This window comes from Furipterus horrens, unplaced genomic scaffold (assembly GCF_987537825.1).
Source record: "Furipterus horrens unplaced genomic scaffold, mFurHor1.1.pri manual_scaffold_5, whole genome shotgun sequence".
NCBI lineage: Eukaryota > Metazoa > Chordata > Mammalia > Chiroptera > Furipteridae > Furipterus > Furipterus horrens.
Window position 1 is genome coordinate 101,797,737 of NW_028327175.1, and position 19,588 is coordinate 101,817,324.

The 19,588-nt window shown below is 37.8% G+C and overlaps 1 protein-coding gene and 1 pseudogene across 1 annotated transcript in view; one reads left to right on the plus strand and one right to left on the minus strand.

Annotated features, from left to right (window-relative positions):
* LOC150009148 (S-adenosyl-L-methionine-dependent tRNA 4-demethylwyosine synthase TYW1) overlaps nucleotides 1-19,588 on the minus strand; it is a 162,292-nt gene that overhangs the window by 135,455 nt on the left and 7,249 nt on the right. The window contains exons 4-7 of the mRNA XM_090276914.1: nucleotides 17,385-17,486; nucleotides 15,670-15,864; nucleotides 14,142-14,429; nucleotides 7,173-7,295 (exon numbers count right to left, since the gene is read on the minus strand). Coding sequence (XP_090133040.1) covers nucleotides 7,173-7,295; nucleotides 14,142-14,429; nucleotides 15,670-15,864; nucleotides 17,385-17,486 — 708 coding nt within the window. The remainder of the gene's footprint in view (nucleotides 1-7,172; nucleotides 7,296-14,141; nucleotides 14,430-15,669; nucleotides 15,865-17,384; nucleotides 17,487-19,588) is intronic.
* On the plus strand, nucleotides 10,370-10,906 carry LOC150009150 (ubiquitin-conjugating enzyme E2 variant 2 pseudogene; annotated as a pseudogene).

Here is a 19,588-nt window from a genome sequence, read left to right on the forward strand (position 1 = left end):
ACAGAGAAATAGGCATTCTCATCTCTCTCCTACACTGTAAGAAGAAAATAAAAACGTTTTCAACTTTTTACATAACAATTTTGAAATATTTATCGAACTATGAAATTTCCTTTGATCTAGAAATTTCAATTCTACAAATTTATTCTTGAAATAGATTTATACCCGCAACAAAATACATAACAGCAAGCATGTCATTATAGAAATTGCAAAATACCTTAATGTTAATCAACAAGAGTCAAATAAATTATAAGACATAATATGGATTGCTATATAAACATTAAGTAAATTAGGTAGATCTGTATAACAGAATTGTCATGTTAAATGAAAATAAAAGCAGTCTGTAAATTTAAGAGTACGAAATGATCCCATCTGTTTAGGAAAGAAGGAAGGAAGGAAGGAAGGAAGGAAGGAAGGAAGGAAGGAAGGAACGAAGGAAGGAAGGAAGAAAGGAAGGAAGGAAGGAAGGGAGGGAAGGAAGGAAGGAAGGAAGGAAGGAAGGAAGGAAGGGAGGGAGGGAGGGAGGGAGGAAGGAAGGAAGGAAGGAAGGAAAATTACACTATATGGGTGTGTTAAGTCAGTAAAGTACCTGGAAGACTATTGCCAAACTGTAAACTGTGATTACCTGTGAAAAGTAAACTGAAGAAAAATAGTGAAAGGGGGCTGTATTTTTGGAATTTTTTAAACATATGTAAACAGGGCATTAAATTAAATAAAATTCCAAACACAAGTCAGATCAAGTTACAAATTTTCAAAGAAAACATGTAAAAACCAGTTTAACAACTTTAAAAATGCCTCATTCACATCAAGGATATAAAAGGGAAGAGAGTATGGAGATAATGAGAGAGGATTTGTAAAGATTTCGCTGGAGAATGTTGGTAAGGTATTTTGAGTTCCCTTCCCTGCCTCAAACTGAGAGGTTCTGGGCGTGGGTACGTGACCCTCACCTAAAACCCCAGGGGAGAGGTTCCCAAAGGGGCCCTCGCAGAAGCTGCTATGCTACCCTGGCACTCGGTGTGCATCACGGACTGGTGAATGCCTCCTGCCCAGGAATCCAGAGAGCAAAGGACTGACTGACTAGTTGCTGAAGCAAGTAATTACTGCTGCTGGGTAGAAACCTGCCTGTCCTCCCTGAACAAAGAACTCAGGAACGGTCCTCTGGGAGCAGGGTACAGGTAGGGGAGACCTTAGATCCTGACCAATGGGCAAGCAGAGAGAACAGATCACAGAACTCCAAAGAAGGAACCCAGAGATCCAGGGCTCAGAGCAGGAGTACGCAGCCACGAGAAGTACAGGTCTCAGGGCACACTTGCCCGGTGCAAGGGGTCAGGCTGGGAGACAGCCACGGACAATGTCTCCCAGGAAGCAATGGAAAGGCTGCCCAGAAGAGGCCATTTTAAACACCTGATGAGGAGAGGGAGCACAAAGTCATCTCATGACAGTGCCAAGTAGTAAGTTTCCCATTTCTCTCTCTCCTGCCCACCCCCGAACCACTCTCCAAATCTTAAGGTGATCCCAGTGGACACTAGCAGACAGGCCAGAGAGTAGACAATAAATAGGGGAGAAGTTTCATTTATAAATTAAATTGGAAACTTTGACTTAGTTTATTTAGTATTATTTAGTATTTCATAGGGCTATATATTCTACTGCCAAATTAAGACTTTGTGCTTTGAAGTGTCTATAACACTTTATTACCAAAAAAGACCAGAATAGTCATGGAAATCTGCCAGAGTTTTCATCCCAAGATAGGGAATATGTTCTTCCTGAGCAGGTTGGAAAAGAAAGAAAAGTCAAAATAAAGCAGCTTTTCTAACTTCTCAATCCTTACCATAACACAGGCTATATCAGTATTCACTATCTTTAAAAGATTTTTCTGTGAGGTTTTCAAATAAGGTTATAAAGACTATCTGAGAATATGGCAAACATTTTTATAATAATATAAAATTTAAATAAATATTCCATATACTAATAGTGATTTTTCTGGGAAGATAGAATTATTGGTAGGTTTTTGCCCTTTCCCTTGTTTCTAAATTTTCATTATTATAGGTATGTTTATTTATAGTAAAAAAAAAATTAACTAGGCAACATCAAATAAGTGTTAGACTTATTCCCTTAAATTACCATTTGTTTATAGCATGGGGCCACCCAGAGTAAAATTAGAGGGCCCGCACGCTATATGCAAGGAATACATACTTAAGACCTTATATAACGCAAAACTAGTCATTCACCAACTAGCCCTATAAAAAAAATGGAAGTTATTCTCAAACGGCAATATCTTTAAAAGTTTCTAATTCAGTTGATACTATTTTTTTGTTTTGACTTGGGGGCGTGGGGAAAAGTAGCTCCCCTCATACTTTTTATTTCAAACCCTAAGAAAAGTTGAAATGTACAATAAAGACCCATATTCCTTTCACCTAGATTCAGCACTTTTGCTTGACCATTACCTATCCATCCATCCATTGATACACATCGTCGGCAGCCGTCCGTCTCGAGAGACGATGATGTAGCTTCTTAAGAGTCTATCTGCACCGCCGAGAATGGTTGTGCAGTCCGACTCGGGAGTGACACGGTATCTGTCTCCTCCCGTGTTGAATCGACATCTTGTGATGACGCTGGAGTGTCCTCTCCAGTGAAGCTGAAGCTACAGAGCCTAGGCAGGGTGATATGGAGGGTCTGCTGTTGCCCATGCAGCAGACCCCCCCTCTCTTCGCAGCTGAAGGGTCCAAGGGAAAGACGGAGTCAATACAGCTTGGCTTCAGGTGCGCCGCAGGAGTTGCCGGTGTTGACTACAACGTCAAACCGCCTTAGGGACTCCGGCTCCGGATTTTCTGTCGGGGTTTACTCCCTTAGCCTTTCCCCTGAAGAGGTATGCCGCAAGGCAGCGGAGGTTTTTTGGAATCAGAGTTTTCCTTCTCTGATGTGCCCTGACTGGAAGATTGAACCAGCGACACTTAGCTCGCAGGCCAACGCTCAATCCACTGAGCCAAACCAGCCAGGGCCCATTGATACACACACATACACATAAATAATACACATGTGTGTATTTATGTAAATTAAATTTTGCTGAACCACTTGAAAGTATATTGCAGACACCACGCTACTTCACCCTTAAAATGCTGCATAATTCATCTAAAAAGACACGATCCTACAAAACTATAATAGCATTAAAATGAAGAAAAAATTTTAAATCCAGTATTATCTAATAAAAATTAATTTCAAATTTCCTCAAATGTCCATACAACAGCATTTTCTCTTTGATTCAAGGTCAAAGTTTACAAATGTATTTTGTTATGTTTCATTCGTCTTTTTAAATCTTAGAACAGTCCCACCCAATGTTTTATTGTTGTTGCTATTGTTTATGATATTGATCCTTAAAGAGCCTGGCCAGTTGTCTCATGGACTGTCCCACATTTTGGATTTGTCTGATTATTTCCCCATAATTAAGATTCAGGTTAAAACATTTCTGACAAAACAGTACATAGATGATATTGTATACATCTTGCTACACATCATATCAGGAAGTGCATCAGGTCAAGTTTTAATGCAAATGATGATGCTAAATTTATTCTTTGGTAGAGGTAGGAGTCACCTAATCACTCCACTTATAAAGGTACATTTTCCCCTTTGTAATTAGTAAATAATCTGTGGGGTATTTTTTTCCACTAATTTATTTATTTTTGGCAAATCTCAGTGGTTTTGTTTCAAGGATGCTATTTTGAGACTATGTGACTATCTGTTCCCCAAAGACATTTCACCCAATCCTTTCTTAAGTCAGTTATTACACTGGGGGTTGCAAACATGATTTTATAATTCTATCATGCCTTGTGTATTTATTATCTGGAAACTTTCTGCAAAGACCTTCTCCCGTGCTTCCCTTTGTGTAGCACAAGGATTGATTTTTTTAACTTGATGTAATACAGTCCATTATGTTCATTATCTAATCATTATACTCATTTTTAATGCTCAAATTGTCCCAAATTTGGCCTGTGGGAAGCTCTTCAAATTGGTTTCTATGTCCTTTTGATACATCTCCATCTGTCCTTGAGGACTTACTTGTTCAACAAGATATTCCAGGCCCATCTATTATTTGCCCTTCCCCAAACCTGAGATCAGCCATTTCTCCAAGGAGCCCTAGTTCCTGTCCCTGGGCAATGATATTTAGAAAACAAGATCTGTGTGCTTTGTCTCTAAATCTATGGCATAATAAAGAATAATCTGGTCTTTTGCCTCCAGTTCCTGGCAAAGAGCTTTAAAACACCTTGGCATTTCCTAAGTGATAGAAGTGTCTTTGTTATGCTAATGAGGTTACTCATGGTGGGCCCCTAGATAGCTTCAGGATGGGGGCTGGGTCACCAGAAAGACCAACCACAAAATGCAACTCTGGGCCCGAGACTGTGTTCAATCATGCCGAAGTAATGAAACCTCAATAAAATATTCCAGATGAACTCAGCAGTCCTTCCTAGTGGTGAACACACTGATGTGGTCGGAAGGCCCAGATTCCATGAGGAGAGGGCAGAGAAACTCTGGATCTCTTCCCCACCCCTCCATTCCGGAACTTGCCGTTAAGAGTTTTTTCCCATTTGGTTGTTTTGAAATTTGTATCCCAAAGGTATAATCATAAGTACAGTGCTTTCAGTGAATTGAGTAATTCTAGCAAATTATCGAACCTCAGGGGATCATGAGAACCCCCAAATTTATAGCCAGTTGATCGGAAGTACGGGTGGCCCCCAAGACTTACAGCATTCTGAAGTGGGGGGCATTCCTGTGCAGAACTATGCCCTAAGCCTGTGGAGCCTCATGCTAACTCCAGGTAGTGTCAGAATTGAATTGAACTGCAGGTCACTGGAATTGAAGTGGTTGTTAGTTGGTGTCAGAACATGAAAGGTCCTTTCCATGAACACAGCTACAAAATATCATTTATATACACAAATACTTAAGTTATAAACTCATAAATATAACGCAACAAAAAATACGCTTTTTAAACCTTAAGTTCTCACCACCCTCCAAATCAAATCCAACACCACCTGGAAATCACATTAACGTATATGGATACACCTTATTATTTTTGACAGCTGCACAATATTGTATTTTGTGGGTATATTATGCTTTTTTCAACCCATATCTGACAGCTGTTTGCTATATATGCTATGAAGCATAACTTTGTGCAAGTGTTGTTTTGTATTTGTGAAGCTCTATCTCCAAGGCAAATTCATATAACTGGGCAAATGCGTGTAAATTTGGTAAAGACTACCACAGGGCCTTCCATACGGTTATACCATTCTGGACTCCTTTCAGCAAGGCGTGAGTGCCTACTTCCCCAGAGCCTCACCAGTTGTGTGTGCTTCCCAACTGTTGAATTTTTGTCATTTTAATAGGTGAGAAATGTATGTCACTATAGTTCTCATTTGAGCACCTTTTTCATATGTTTAGTCTATTTGTAGAGCTTTTTCTGATTCTCATCAATTCATGTGTCTTGCCATTTTTTTCTATTAGGTTCTAGGTTTTTTTTATTATTCAATATTAAGAGTGCTTTGTGCAGTAGAAAATTTAACCCCTTCTTTATAAGGGGCAAATATTCTTCGTCACTCTATCACTTGTCTTTTGATTTTCCTTATAGCCATATAAATCTTTATTAAAAAATCATTGATAAATTCCATCTTTTATTGCTTCTAGATTCTGAATCATATAGAAAACCTTTTCCAAGTTATAAAATAATTCATCTAAATGTTATTTATATATTTTTATATAAAAAAATTTAGATCTCTGACCCAATTAGAGTTTATTCTGATGTATGTATGAAGTACAGAGCCAATTTTATCTTTTCACAATTAGCTATCCAGTTGTCAACATCATTTATCTTAAAAGTATATTTTCACACTAGGGAAAAGAGGTGTCACCTTTATCATATATGAAATTCCAATACACAGCTGGGTTTATTTCTAGAATTTTATTCTATTACATTGGCCTGTCTGTCTCATCAGAAGCCAACACCAGTTTTAATTATAGATGCTTTGTGGTAAAGTTCAATATCTGATAGAGCTAGTCTTTCTCATCACTACTTTTGCCATAAGGTTTTCCTAGCTGTCCTTGCATGTTTACTTTTCTACATGGATCAACAGTCTAGCACCAGAAGAAAACTTCAGTGGAATTTTTAATGGATTGCATCAAATTAACATTTTAGATTTCAAGAACTGACATGTTGCAATACTGAGTCGCCATATCTAAAAACAAGGATGTTTTTCAGTTTGTTCAAGGCACTGTTATATCTTTCAAAAATGTTTAGGGTATTTCTTTTTAAGTGCATTTCTATATAGTTATTTATTTTTTATGTGGCTGTTGTAAATGAGATCTTTTCTCCCATGACAGCTTCTAACTGGTTATTGTTTGGAAATGCAAAAGCTTTTTGACTTGTTACCTTATTATATCCTGCTACCAAACTAAATCTTTTCATTGGAGTTTATGTTAATTTTATGATTGATTTTCTTGGACTTTCCTATAATTGTACTTATTCTGTTTCTAAGACTTATGCACTTGACACATTTTTATTTTAGAATATTTTCATTTCCCAAAACTCGCACATAAATTAGGACTTTACCTTTTATATAACTGTATATATTACATGATTTCAATTTTAGATCATTGGAATCTGCACAAAATCCTACTGCACTGCACATTCTCACATTCATTCAGTCGCTGAGCCAATGACAACTCAGACTAACATCTCCCAGATTCTTAGGGTCTCCACCCACGCTGATCTCAACACTACAGACCAAGCGGCCATCATCCCTAAGTCCACCACCATCAGTCTGTAAGACAGGGAAGCAACTTTACACAGAGTTCCACTTAAAATCTTAACACTCATCAGTCTTACCATGCTGTCATCCTATCATCTTCAGCTCCACAATGAATTAAGTCCCTCCTACCATCTAGCCTTTCCTCAATTCTTGTCCTAATATATTCTGCCTATCCTACTACAAGCTCATTTTCACAGGGCTGAGAGAGAAGACTTTCACAACGCTCATGTAAAAATAGCAAAAAAGTATAAAACTCTCAAGACAGGAGGCGAATAAATAAAACTATCTAATTATGAGCTCAGATGGACTACACACCAATACAGAATGCTAGATGTTAACCCACTGCAGGATCCAAGTTACTGTTTCCCAAAATTACAGTACCTTTTCTTTCTTCACATGATTCATAATTTTGCCAAGGTCCTCAACATCAACAACAGAAGTTAGACTCTGGTGGTCCTTGGTACCAGATTCTTCCTCACTGGAACTCTCAAAGGGTTCCTCCTCCTAGAACATCAAAGCTTTAGAAATATATTGTTCAAAGTAGGAAACCATCTAATACCCCCTCCCAAGTTCTGATATCAAATATTTTTGGCTAGAGGTCAGCATACTACAACCCACAGGCCAAATCCAGCTAGCCTCAAGTCAAATATGACTTATTTATATATTATCTATGGCCACTTTCTTGATACAATGGCAGAATTGATAGTTGCAACAGAAACCACATGTCCCACAGAGCTGAAAATATTTACAAGTTGCACCTTAAGAGAGATAGTTTCTGCCCACTCTTTTAGACAAAGAACCAGCCAGACATGGTGAGGAATTAAAGCAGGAATGAGGAAAAAGAAGAAACCAAGCATGAGTCTTAGATTTCTTGGTGGTAGTGTTTACTAAGGTGGAAATGAAGAGCTCCATTTTGCATATGTGAAATATGAGATGCCTTCAACATCCACACAGAGATTTTAAAGAGGCAATTTCATATATGAGAATGCAATTTAGGGGAGACCTTAGAGCTAGAAATATAAACTGAGGAATAACTGGCATTGACAGAGTATGTAAAGCCATAAAACTATGTAAGATCATCCAGGAAGAAAGTATCAACAAAGAACAGAACCTAGCACTAAACCTTTAACCATTCCAAGATGTAGAGGTTAGATAAAGGAAGAGGATTCCAAGTAAAAAAGAAAGAAAAGTGTAAGAATGATATCGTGAAAGTCAAGAGAAGAGAGTGATTCAAAGAAGTCAGCAATATCCAACGCTGTTCAGAGGTCAAGTAATATGAAGACAGAGAAATATCCATGAGGCTTGACACTATGAAGTCCCCTGGACCTAGAAAAGAGTAGCATCAGTGGAGTAGAGAGCCAGACTTGAGTGGGTGAGAGTTAACTGAGACTTCTGCTCCCAGCTATAGGGTGGATTACATTAAACAACTCTCTTACAGAAAATAACCAAAACTGAGTAATGTTTTTAATTCATAATCTTAAACGTATCATTGGTTTGGCAAAAATATAAGGACTCAAAAGAGAACAGGTCTAAACTAAAAAGAGAATCTTAAGAGGTAAGTGAGAAATGGAGCTAAGAGTATCTGCTGAACTCTGGAGAACCTACTTTGCAGCTGTTCAGGACAAGGGAAGAGCAGGTAAAGTCAAGGAGATGATACTAGGAGGAGAGTCCAACACAGAAGACAAGAGTCAAAGCTGGGACCCCACAAGGCTGCATCCTTGGTGCAAAGATAAACTACAAATAAATATCCTATTCAAGAGATGAAAGCAAGAAAGATAAGCAAAAAATTGGGGGAAAGAGCTGAGCAAAATATAGTTAGAGGGACTTTATTCGGAAGTTTGAAGGTTTGTGGAAGGAGTGGAGAATTATATGATAAAAATTCAGAACCAAAATAAACTGGGGTTCCCAAAAACACTTAACTAAAAGCCAATGGATCAATGAATTTGATTTCTGAAAGAAAGTTATTCCACCTAGAATTCTATACTCAGCTGAGGCACTGAGCAACTGTGAAGGTAGTTTAAAGACATGCAGATATGACCAATCTGAAAATTCACATCCAAAACACCTTTCCTCAGAGAGCTACCGGAGAATGCGCTCCAAAAAATAAGAGTCAACCAAGAAATCAGAAGACACAAGATACCAGAATCCGGAATCCAACCCAGGAAGCAGTGGAAGTAAAGCTGTGTAGCACAGTGGACAGAAGACACAAACTTCAGCTGCACTAAGGCTTGGAGGGCAGCCATACCAATGTGGAGCAGAAGACTCAGGAGAGCCTCCAAGAAATCAATAAAAACTACACAATACGTAAAAATAATTTTCAGTTCTGTTAAGAGTTTTATAAGGAAGTAGTGATGATTGTAGAAAAATCAAAGCAGATACAGTAATTATCTGAAGGGAAATAAATGCATAAGAATGAACATGTAATAATATTCTGTATATGATAAATGTGAATATGTACACAATCACAATAATGAAACAATGAATGATGGTGTTACCAGAAAGTGTGATACAACTATACAAGAAAACGAGACGCTCCGTGTGTGTGTATGTGTGTGTGATTTTCAAACCTTTTTAAAAATCAAGCAATACCAGGAATGGCCTATTATTTTAAAATATAGAGGTAAATGTCTTATGAAAAAGCTGAAAGAATTAAAAGTAGCTGGGAAAATCAGACAGACTGAAGCAAGGAAGTACAAATTTAATTATAAACCTAGAACTACTATTTGAGATTTTAAATGTATAGGTGTCACTTTTAATTCTTAAAATGTTTTAACTTAAATTTTTTTAATGTTAAGAATTAATGGTGGTATCAGCAAAAATAGCAGAGTAGGAAATTCCAAGGGCCTGTTTCCCCACAGAAACACCTAAAAATTAAGCAAAAAAACAACTATTAAATTTTGTCAGAACTCTAGGAATTAGTCATAGGTTTACAACAACCAAGGAAACACTGAATTTAAAAAGAAAAAATTTTAAAAGCATTTTAAGAAAACTTTTAAAAGTCATGTCAAAACACTAGCTGAAGGAACACAAGCTAAAGAAACAGACTTCAGAAACACACATGACAACAGATACAGTCTACAAAAATATTTTCAAATATCACTAAAATAAATAATTACAACCCACAGCAAAATATAAAAATAAACTCTGAAAAGGGGAAAGAATCTGATTTGTAGAGTTAATATACTATAAGATTTTAAATGCAGTTTTCAAAACAAAAGTTATGAAGCATATGCAAAGAAACAAAAGATGTGGCCTATTCACAGGAAATTACCAGAAACTGTCCCTGAGGAAGCACACACATTAAACTTACTAGATAAATACTTCAAGTTGACTGTCTTAGATATACTCAAAGAGTTAAAGAAAACGAAGGACAAAGAGCTGAAGGTAACCAGGAGAACAATGTCTCAACAAATAGGGAATATCAACACAGATAAAAATTATAAAAAGGAAACACAAGTTCTTGAGCTGAAAAATATAATAACTGAACTGAAAATTTCACTAGATGGTTTCAATAGCAGATTGGAGCAGGCAAAACAATTAGCAACAGGAAGATAGATCAGTTGAAGGAGAAGATGGTGGTCTCCACAGGAGTTAAAAGTTCCTCGTAATTTTCGCTTGTTGGAAGAACTTGAAGAAGGACAAAAAGGAGTAGGCGATGGTACGGTTAACTGGGGCCTTGAAGATGATGAAGACATGACACTTACAAGGTGGACAGGCATGATTATTGGGCCACCAAGGACAAATTATGAAAACAGAATATATAGCCTGAAAGTAGAATGTGGACCTAAATACCCAGAAGTTCCTCCATCAGTTAGATTTGTAACCAAAATTAATATGAATGGAATAAATAATTCCAGTGGCATGGTAGATGCACGGAGCATACCAGTGTTAGCAAAATGGCAAAATTCGTATAGCATTAAAGTTGTACTTCAAGAACTAAGACATCTAATGATGTCCAAAGAAAATATGAAGCTTCCACAGCCACCAGAAGAACAAACATACAACAATTAATTTTAGTGGATCTCAAACTTGTCTTAAATCAACAATCTTCTATTCATGTTAATGTCTTGATTAAATATCACAATGCAAAATACCCACACATTAAGTAAGAGAATTCCAGCTGGTAAACATGACCTGGACATTTGTAAGAATATATTTAATATATGTATACACATTATGTTTTCAGGTATCAGGAGGAAAAATGCAGCACACTTCTTTTAAGGCACTGTCATTTAAATATAAACCTGGAGCACTCAAAATAGAAATCAGGTTTATAAGATGAAAGTATGGTGAGAAGTGTCAGATAGCTGTGGGTGCATGTATGTTTCTAAAAATCTGAAGAAGGAAAAAGTAAATGGCATGTTTTATCCATGCTGCTTAGTGAAAGAGCTTTAGTTTAAATTGTCTAAAATAGTAGGTACAATGAGTATTGTCAAAAGTTGTTTTAATTTTCAAAGTGGTGTGGGTGCTGACTACCAGTAGTATCAAAAATAAGTTCAGGATTGTTTTGATACCTGTATTTATAATAAAAAAATGTCATGGGGAAGGTCGATGAACTTCTGTTAAAAGCTGTTTCTGTGTGTTACATGGCAAATATTTGTTTAGTTCTTGTTTGAAAAACATGCATTTAAATGAAATCAGCAAAAAGGAAATAAGTGTATGGATATGTGACTTTTGAGATAAAAGTTAGTCTTAAAATGTAAATAAAATGTGGATCATGTCCTCAAAAAAAAGATACATGACTTGAAAGTAGCCGGTCTGAAAAAAAAACAGAGCCTAAAGGACACACTGGACACCATCAAACGTACCAACAAATACAAAAGGAGTCTTAGGAGGAGAGAAGAGAAAGAGCAGAAATAATATTTGAAGAAATAATGGTTAAACACTTCCCAAATTTGATAAAAATATATGAAGCAACACAGCCAAGAACTTCAAGAAACTTGAAGATAAACTCAAGAGAACCAAACTGAGACACATTATCATCAAACTGTCAAGACAGTAATAAAGGGAAAATCTTGAAAGCACCAAGAGAAAAGCAACTCTTGACATATAAGGGGGTCCTCAAAAAAGATAAGGTTAACAGCCAATTTCTCCTCAGGAACCTCAGAGAACACAAGGTAGTGGGATGACATATTTAAAAAACTGAAAGAAAAAAAAACCCTGTAAACCAAGGATTCTACATCCAGCAAATCCAGCCTTCAAAATTGAAAGAGAAATGGAGACATCCTCAGAAAGACAAAAACTGAAGTAGTTCATTTACAGAAGACCCGCATGTAAGAAATGAAAAGAACATCTGATAATGACTCAAAGCTATACAAAGAAAGAACACTGGTAAAGGTAGCTGCACAGGTAAATACAAAAACCAGTATTATTGCATTTTTTGTTTGTAACTCCTCTTTTTATCTATATGACTTAAAAGATAAGTACATAAAACAATTAACTATAAATCTATGTTAATGTTCACACAATGTATAAAGTTGTAACTGGTAACAAGAACATAGAAGGAAAGAGTCAGAGCTGAACAGGAGCAGTTTTTGTATACTAAGGTGGTATTAATTCAGATAGTGTTATAAGTCAAAAAGATTGATAGCAATGCCCAGGGTAACAACAGTCCTCTGTATCCAGAGGTTCCATATTCATGAATCAAAAATACTTGAAAAAAATGTTACATTGTTGCTGACATACAGTTCGGTCTACAATGGTTCATCTATACTGAATACGTACAAAATTTTTTTCTTGTCATTATTCCCTAAATAATATGTAAACTATTTACATGGAATTTACATTGTATTAGGTATTATAAGTAATCTAGAGATGATTTAAAGTAGACAAGAGGATGTGCAGAGGTTATATGCAAATACTACACCATTTTATGCAAGACTTCAGCAACCAGATTTTGGTATTTGCAGAAGTTCCTGGAAGCAGTCTCCTGCAGATACCAAGAAATAACTATATCAAAAAATAACTAAAATGTACAGAAACAGAAATGAGAAAGGAATCAAAATGGTATACCAAAAGAAAATCAATAAAACACAAAAGGTGGCAATAATGAAGAAATTAAGGAAAAAGTGTTAAGATACATAGAAAACTTAAAAAGATGACAAAAGTACATCCTTATCAGTAATTATTCTAAATGGATTAAACTCTCCAATAAAAAAGCAGAGACAGGTAAAATGAATTAAAAAAAATGAAATACATGAACCAACCCTATGCTGTCCACAGGAGACTCAAAAAAGAAAAACAGAAAAAGCTATTCCATGCAAATAGCAACAAAAAGAGAACAGGCATAACTATACTAATATCAGACAAAACAGACTTTAAGTCAAAATTGTTACAAGACACAAAGGACATTAACACATCACGAAGATTTAACAACTATAAACATGTATGCACCTAACAGAGCCAAAAACATATGAAGCAAAAAGTGATAGAACTGAAGAAAGAAAAAGAGAGTTCTACATTAATAGCTGGAAACTTTTGGATATTAATCCACTTTCAATAAACAACAATTGTGTAGATCAATAAGGAAACACAGGACTGGGACAACACTATAATTCAATTAAATCTAACTGACTTATTCAGAACAGTCTGCCCCAAAACAGATTATACATTCTCCTCAAGTACACATGGAATATTCTCCAGAACATGAAATTGCAGAGGTGACCATGGAAGTGAGAGGCCACAGTCAGTGAATAAAATGGTGACTGGAGATTTAAAGGTCAGGAAACTGGCAGGCCACGTAGATAGATCATCAACATGGAGGCTTAGCCACAAAGAATAATGACCGGAATAAGGGTGGAGAGTCAGAATGTAAAGTTGTTCCTGAATGACACAAGTGACCAGTGGCCAAAGCACACAGCTGTGATACAGCCTGATGACAAGAGCTTCAAAGGAACTCTGGGGTATCTGAAGAAAGAACAAAGTGTTTAGAATGTGAGGGATGAAAGAAATGAATCTAGTATACTTGCAGCCTTTAAGTTAGAGTGATTAATAGTCATTAAATAAGAGAGGTAAGAAGGACTATGTGGTTTGGTAATTAAAAAAAAAAAAGATATGAGCTCAGCCCAAGACATATTTAAAGTCTCTGGGCCTCTGTTTCCTAACCTGCAAATTGTGGTAGAAATCTATTTGACTCTAGCAATGCATGCATGGATTACAGAAGAGATACAGGAAAGCATCCGGCACAACATGGCTTAACTCCTAAGACTGCACTCTAAAACAACCCCCACCATGAATTTCGGATCTTCCTTCTAACCAGAAGCCAATGAAATAGTTTCTCAGGACAGAGGTAAGGTTCAGCATCGCCAAACACAAGAGGAAAGCAGAGAGACATGGGCAGAGGCTACGCACCTCAGTGTCCCTCTGGTGCAATCCGTCCTGAGTACGAGACCCTGGCTCCATCTCCTCTGAGCCATGCTGATTAGGTTCACATTTGCCTTTCTTGCAATTGCCGTCACAGGATTTCTTCTCTCCTTTAAGGAGCACCCGAAGCCGGGTGATAAACTTGGTCTCCCAAGCTCTGAAGTCGGCTTCAATGCTGCCGTGTTTGCTTTTAACCACATTGCAGTCTCCTTCCCCTCGAGTCATCACACGATGAGCACCGAGCATCCAGAGCCACTTGTCAACATTCTTGCCAACCTGCAAGAAAAAGACAGACGAGCTAAAAACCCCGTCTAAGTCAGAGGTTTGTAGACTGCTCTGCAAAAGCCTGAAGTTCCTGCTGGACCCCCGCTGCTGCTGGGAAGAGAGAGTTCCTTAGACAAAAGGGCTTCCAGCCCTCCCGTCCCAGCCACAACCCACAAGGGTTGCAGTTGATGGATTATGATAAGATTCTGCAAAAGGTTTTTTAACAAAGAGACAGGCAAACTTTAGTAAACTGAAGATTAAATGCATTTAAAAGATTTTGAAAACCACTATTCTAAGTAATGTCAGAATAAAATAACTCATTAACAAAACAAAATGTAACAAAGCCTCTGGGGCCAAAGGCCATTTAATAACACAGTGAACATGGAGTCCATTTGGTAAGATTCATAATTTCATAAACTCAGAAATTTTTTATTGCAATATGAAATAATAAAGCTGAGGAACAGGGGTTATCAAGAAGCACAGGTCAGAGTTAAAAAGCTTAACAGACTTCCTGAGTGGCAGGACATTAAAATATTTACATACTGGAATTTTACCATTCTTTGTCTAATTACTTTGAAAATATGTGGGGAAATATACATCTTGATGTAACAAAGACAGTTGAAAGTTACACATACAGAAGTTCTAGTAACTTTTTAGAACCACTAAGGAACTGAGAAGTCTCCAAGTTTTTATTTTTTAAAGTATATAGAATAGACTGCAAAAGAAAAGTAACCAAGTTAATTTCATTTAGAAAAAAAAAAATCCAGGAAAACAATAAATATTTTATTACATAAAGGGCAGTGAATGTTTTTCTTCTATTGCTCTTTAAAAATTAATGATTAAAAGACAATGAGTTCAACTGTATTAAGAGTTAGCTTGGGCAATAAAGATTATTCAACAACAGAACAGGCAGTTGAGAAAGTCCAAAGAATCAGTTAAGTGTCCATCAGTTAAGTGTCCTGCCTGGGGACAGAAGGCTAAACTCAAAGCCTAAGAGTCCAGGTCCCTAAGACACTAGATAATGGGAGACATATTCATTTATTTTATTCAATAAAAATTTGCTGAGATCCTACTACACACCAAGATTGGATATCATATGTGTAGCAATTCCAAGCTCCAAAGAATAATACAACATGTTCATTATTAAGTACCAAAGTTTATGGATTATTTCACATCCATATATGCATGTGTGTTAATTTTTTATTAAGATAATTTATCCTTATAACTCAACAAACATCTACCTTGTGCTTACCTTGTTGAAGTGGCCCACATAGACAGAATTTCCGAGGCCAAACACCGCATACTTCATGCCCTTCAGGTAAGTTTTGCCGAATCGGAAATCAATGGCTGCTTCCTCTAACCACTTGCAGAACCACTCTGCACTCTCGGGTGCTCGACCATCGGTATATGTAGCAACCAGGAAGGCACAAACATTTTTACTACTCACCTAACGAAGAAAGTAATTATTTCAGAAGAATAGTCAAGAAGAAAACTTCAACGCTGACATTCCTATTATACTAATTTCTAAGGACAAAGGGTGCTTTCATAAGCATTAATCCTTTTCAAAGGTGAAAGAAAACACAGCAAAGACCCAGTCTCTTGCTAATATACCTCCTGGTGCCCTTCACCATCTACTCCGTTAAGTTTCCCAGACGATCAATTCCTATTATCTCCAATTTGTCACACTGGAAACAACACGTAAGTTAGTCACACACACACAAAAAAAGAAAAAATACAGAAAGATCTCTAAAAACTTACCTGAAAATGAAAGCAATAAACTTTTAAAACATAAAGTTACAACTTAGCACCATTATCTACATGGGGAAACAAAATCCATCTTCAGTCTGTTAGTCAGTGCTTCAACTGCTTGAATGTATCTTTTAACAGTTCCAAGTCATGAGGCAGACTGTAAGTAACCCCTTACTAATTGTTAAGTATCAAAATTTACTAACAATTTTTCACAAATAATTTAGAATACATTCAAGCTCACTCATTTGTACTCCAGTGTTTTCTTGGGGGAGAAAAAGATGGACAATTAGAAGTTTATACACTAAGAAGAGGCTGGCAAACTACAGCCTACAGGCCCAATCCAGTTCCCTACCTGTTTTTGTCAATAAAGTTTTATTAGACCACAGCCACACTCACTCATTTACATACTGTCTATGGCTGTTTTGTGCCTCAAAGGAGGAACTATAGCTGCACAGCCCGTAGAGCTGAATATATTTATTATCTGGCTCTTGACGGAAGAAGTTTGTCCACCCATGCTCTAAGTGCTTCTCCAAATCTAGCCGCTTCAGAATCACTGGGGACACTTGTTAAAACAGTCCCACATCCAGACTTCCGGTCAGCGCAGCTGGGCTAGGACCTAAGAATTTGCATTTCTAACAAATCCCCAGGAGATGCTGATACTGCTGGTTCAAGGGCCACACTCTAAGAGCAACTACTGTAAGGCAAACTTCCCTAAGTGGGTAGAACTAGAGGAGATGGAGGGCAATTCTTAGGTCAAGAAATTAAACTCTCATAGATATTAAGTAATGTAGGAAGGTCACACAACTAGTAAGAGATTTCTCTAACTCCAAAACCCATACTCTTCTGTACTCAAGTGGCTCCTGACCTTTCAGTAGGCTGACCCATGGTCCACATGCATGGCACACTGCCATCAATAACAAGCCTCCTGTGATTATGAGATTCGAAGCAGGAGGGCATTGGGAACTTCAAACCACTCAGCTTCCCACCTTTACGCCCACCCCAGAGGCGTCTAACACACCAAAGGGACAGGTTCCACACCACTTCAGAATCAGTGCACCACACCACACAGTCAGCACCTCTGACTGACACTGAAAACTCAACCAAGTAAAATCTCTTGGCATGAAAATTAAACTTAGTCTGAAGATTCTATTTATCCCAGAACACAGGAGATTAATTAAATTTGAGTTTTGATTAAAGAAAAAAATAAGAGTTACTAACCTCTTCTACTAGATTATCATCTGGATCATAGTCCTTCAGATTAATAATTGCCACAGGCAGATCTAAGGAAGTAACAGCTTCGGCAAGAATTGTTGCAAATTTCTAATAAGAAAAAAAAAATCACAATCTTCAATAAGCTACGTAAGCAAAATAGTATCTTCATTTACTACTTTTGGCAAGGCAATGAGGCATTTCTCGTGAAAAATGTTTCCAGTGACTGACATTTGTCTTCAGAAACACAAATACTGCCCAGACCTGCATGGCTCGGTTGGTTGGGCGTCATCCCACAAAGCAAAAGGTTGCCAGTTCAATTCCGGATTAGGGTACGTGTCTAGGTTGTGGGTTCAGTCCCTGGTCAAGGCATGTACAAGGCAATCAATCGATGTTTCTCTCTCACATTGATGTTTCTCTCCCTCTCTTTCACCCTCCCTTCCCCTTTCTCTAAAAATAAATAAAATCTTTATAACACACACACACACACACACACACACACACACACACTCTGTGGCTGGTGCATCTCAGTGGATTGAGTACTGGCCTGAGAACCAAAGAGTCTTTGGTTCGAATCCCAGTCAAGGCACATGCCTGGGTTGTGGGCTGGGCCTCCAGTTGGGGGTGTGTGAGAGGCAATAAAATATTTTTAAAAACACACACACACACAAATACTAGTAGCACTTTTACCATTTTCTCAAGCATCTTTATAGAGTTTAACCATGTTTTTCTCAACGTATATATGGGACTAAATCTAAAGGCTTTTTGACATTCCAGCTGCTTTGCCCCCACTAGAATACACAGAGACATACAAAAAATACTGAAGAGGGAAGAGAATTTAAGTATGAGAAATGTTAACACATTTCTGGAAGATAAAAGGCAAACAGGGGCAGGATGACAGACAGGAGAAAGTCCTAGGGGAGAGTTTCTATGCCTGACAGAACCCCAAAGAGGCTCTAGGCTCAGAGTCAGCCACTACAGCAGAAACGGGAGGAAATCATGGGGAAGAGAAGAGCCAACAAGCACATAAGTGTGCACAGAGCCTAAGCGACATCTACCCTTTACCCAGGCAACACAGCTCTAGATCTCATACAAAATGAACCAAATGCTTGGGGAGAGCTAAAACTTCATGACAGGTGTTGGCACCCCAGGAAAATGCCCTCCTCCTTTTTGCTCAGCTAAGTCTGCCAAGCATGTATTCACTTACTGGGATCTACTATGCTAGTCTGTTCCGGGCGCTAATACACAACACTGAACTAGAACACACAGCCCCTGCCCTCAAGGAGTTTATGTTCTGATGGACAAAGAGAAAACAAACCTAGAAACGAGAAAAGACACAGTATATCAGATGGTGACTAGTGTTATGGGGGAAAATAAATCCGGATAAGGGAAAAATACAGTATTGAAGGAAGGGGGAAGAGCTGTCATTTTACAAAGAGAAGGTCAGGACAGGAGTGTATAATAAAGAATACATAAATATTTGGCCTTTGTCTCCAGTTCTTGGACTCCTAAAACCCTCGGAACTTACTGTCCTTGACATGCTAATGAAATAACTCAAGTGGGGATGAGCCCTAGGTAGCTTCTGGATAGGGCTGGTTGCCAGAAAACCAACCAGGTGATTACAGGTTTAGAACTTTCAGCATCCTTTCTCTCTGTGGGTTCAATCATCAATGTCCAACGATTTCATCAATCATGCCTACATAATGAAACCTCTGAAAAAGCACCTAGTAGGGACTGGTAAACACATTCATATACGTTCAGATACCCACATGACCCCTTGTACTGTGCCCTATACGTGGCTCCCATTTGTCTGTTTCCAGGTTGCATTCTTTATAATAAACTAGTAAATGTAAGTAAAGCAATTTCCTGAGCTCTGTGAGCCACTGTAGAGAATTATCAGTCCTAAGGAGGGTATTGTAGGAACCCTCAAATTTACAACTGATCAGCCAGAAGCGCAGGTGGCTCTGGGGACTTGTGAACTGAGAGCTTAAATCTGGGAGGTCTGATGATAACTCTGGGCAGTCAGCAGCAGAACGGTGAAGTGATGTGGGAAACAACAAATATTTGGTGTCAGAAAACATTGCAACAGGCCTCAAAGATAAAGATTTGAGCCAAACCTGAAAGAAATCAGAGAGGAGACCGCAAGGCTAACCCAAGCAGAAGAAATGTGTAAGTGAGAAGGCCCAAAGGAGGGAGCAAGCTTGGCAAGGAGG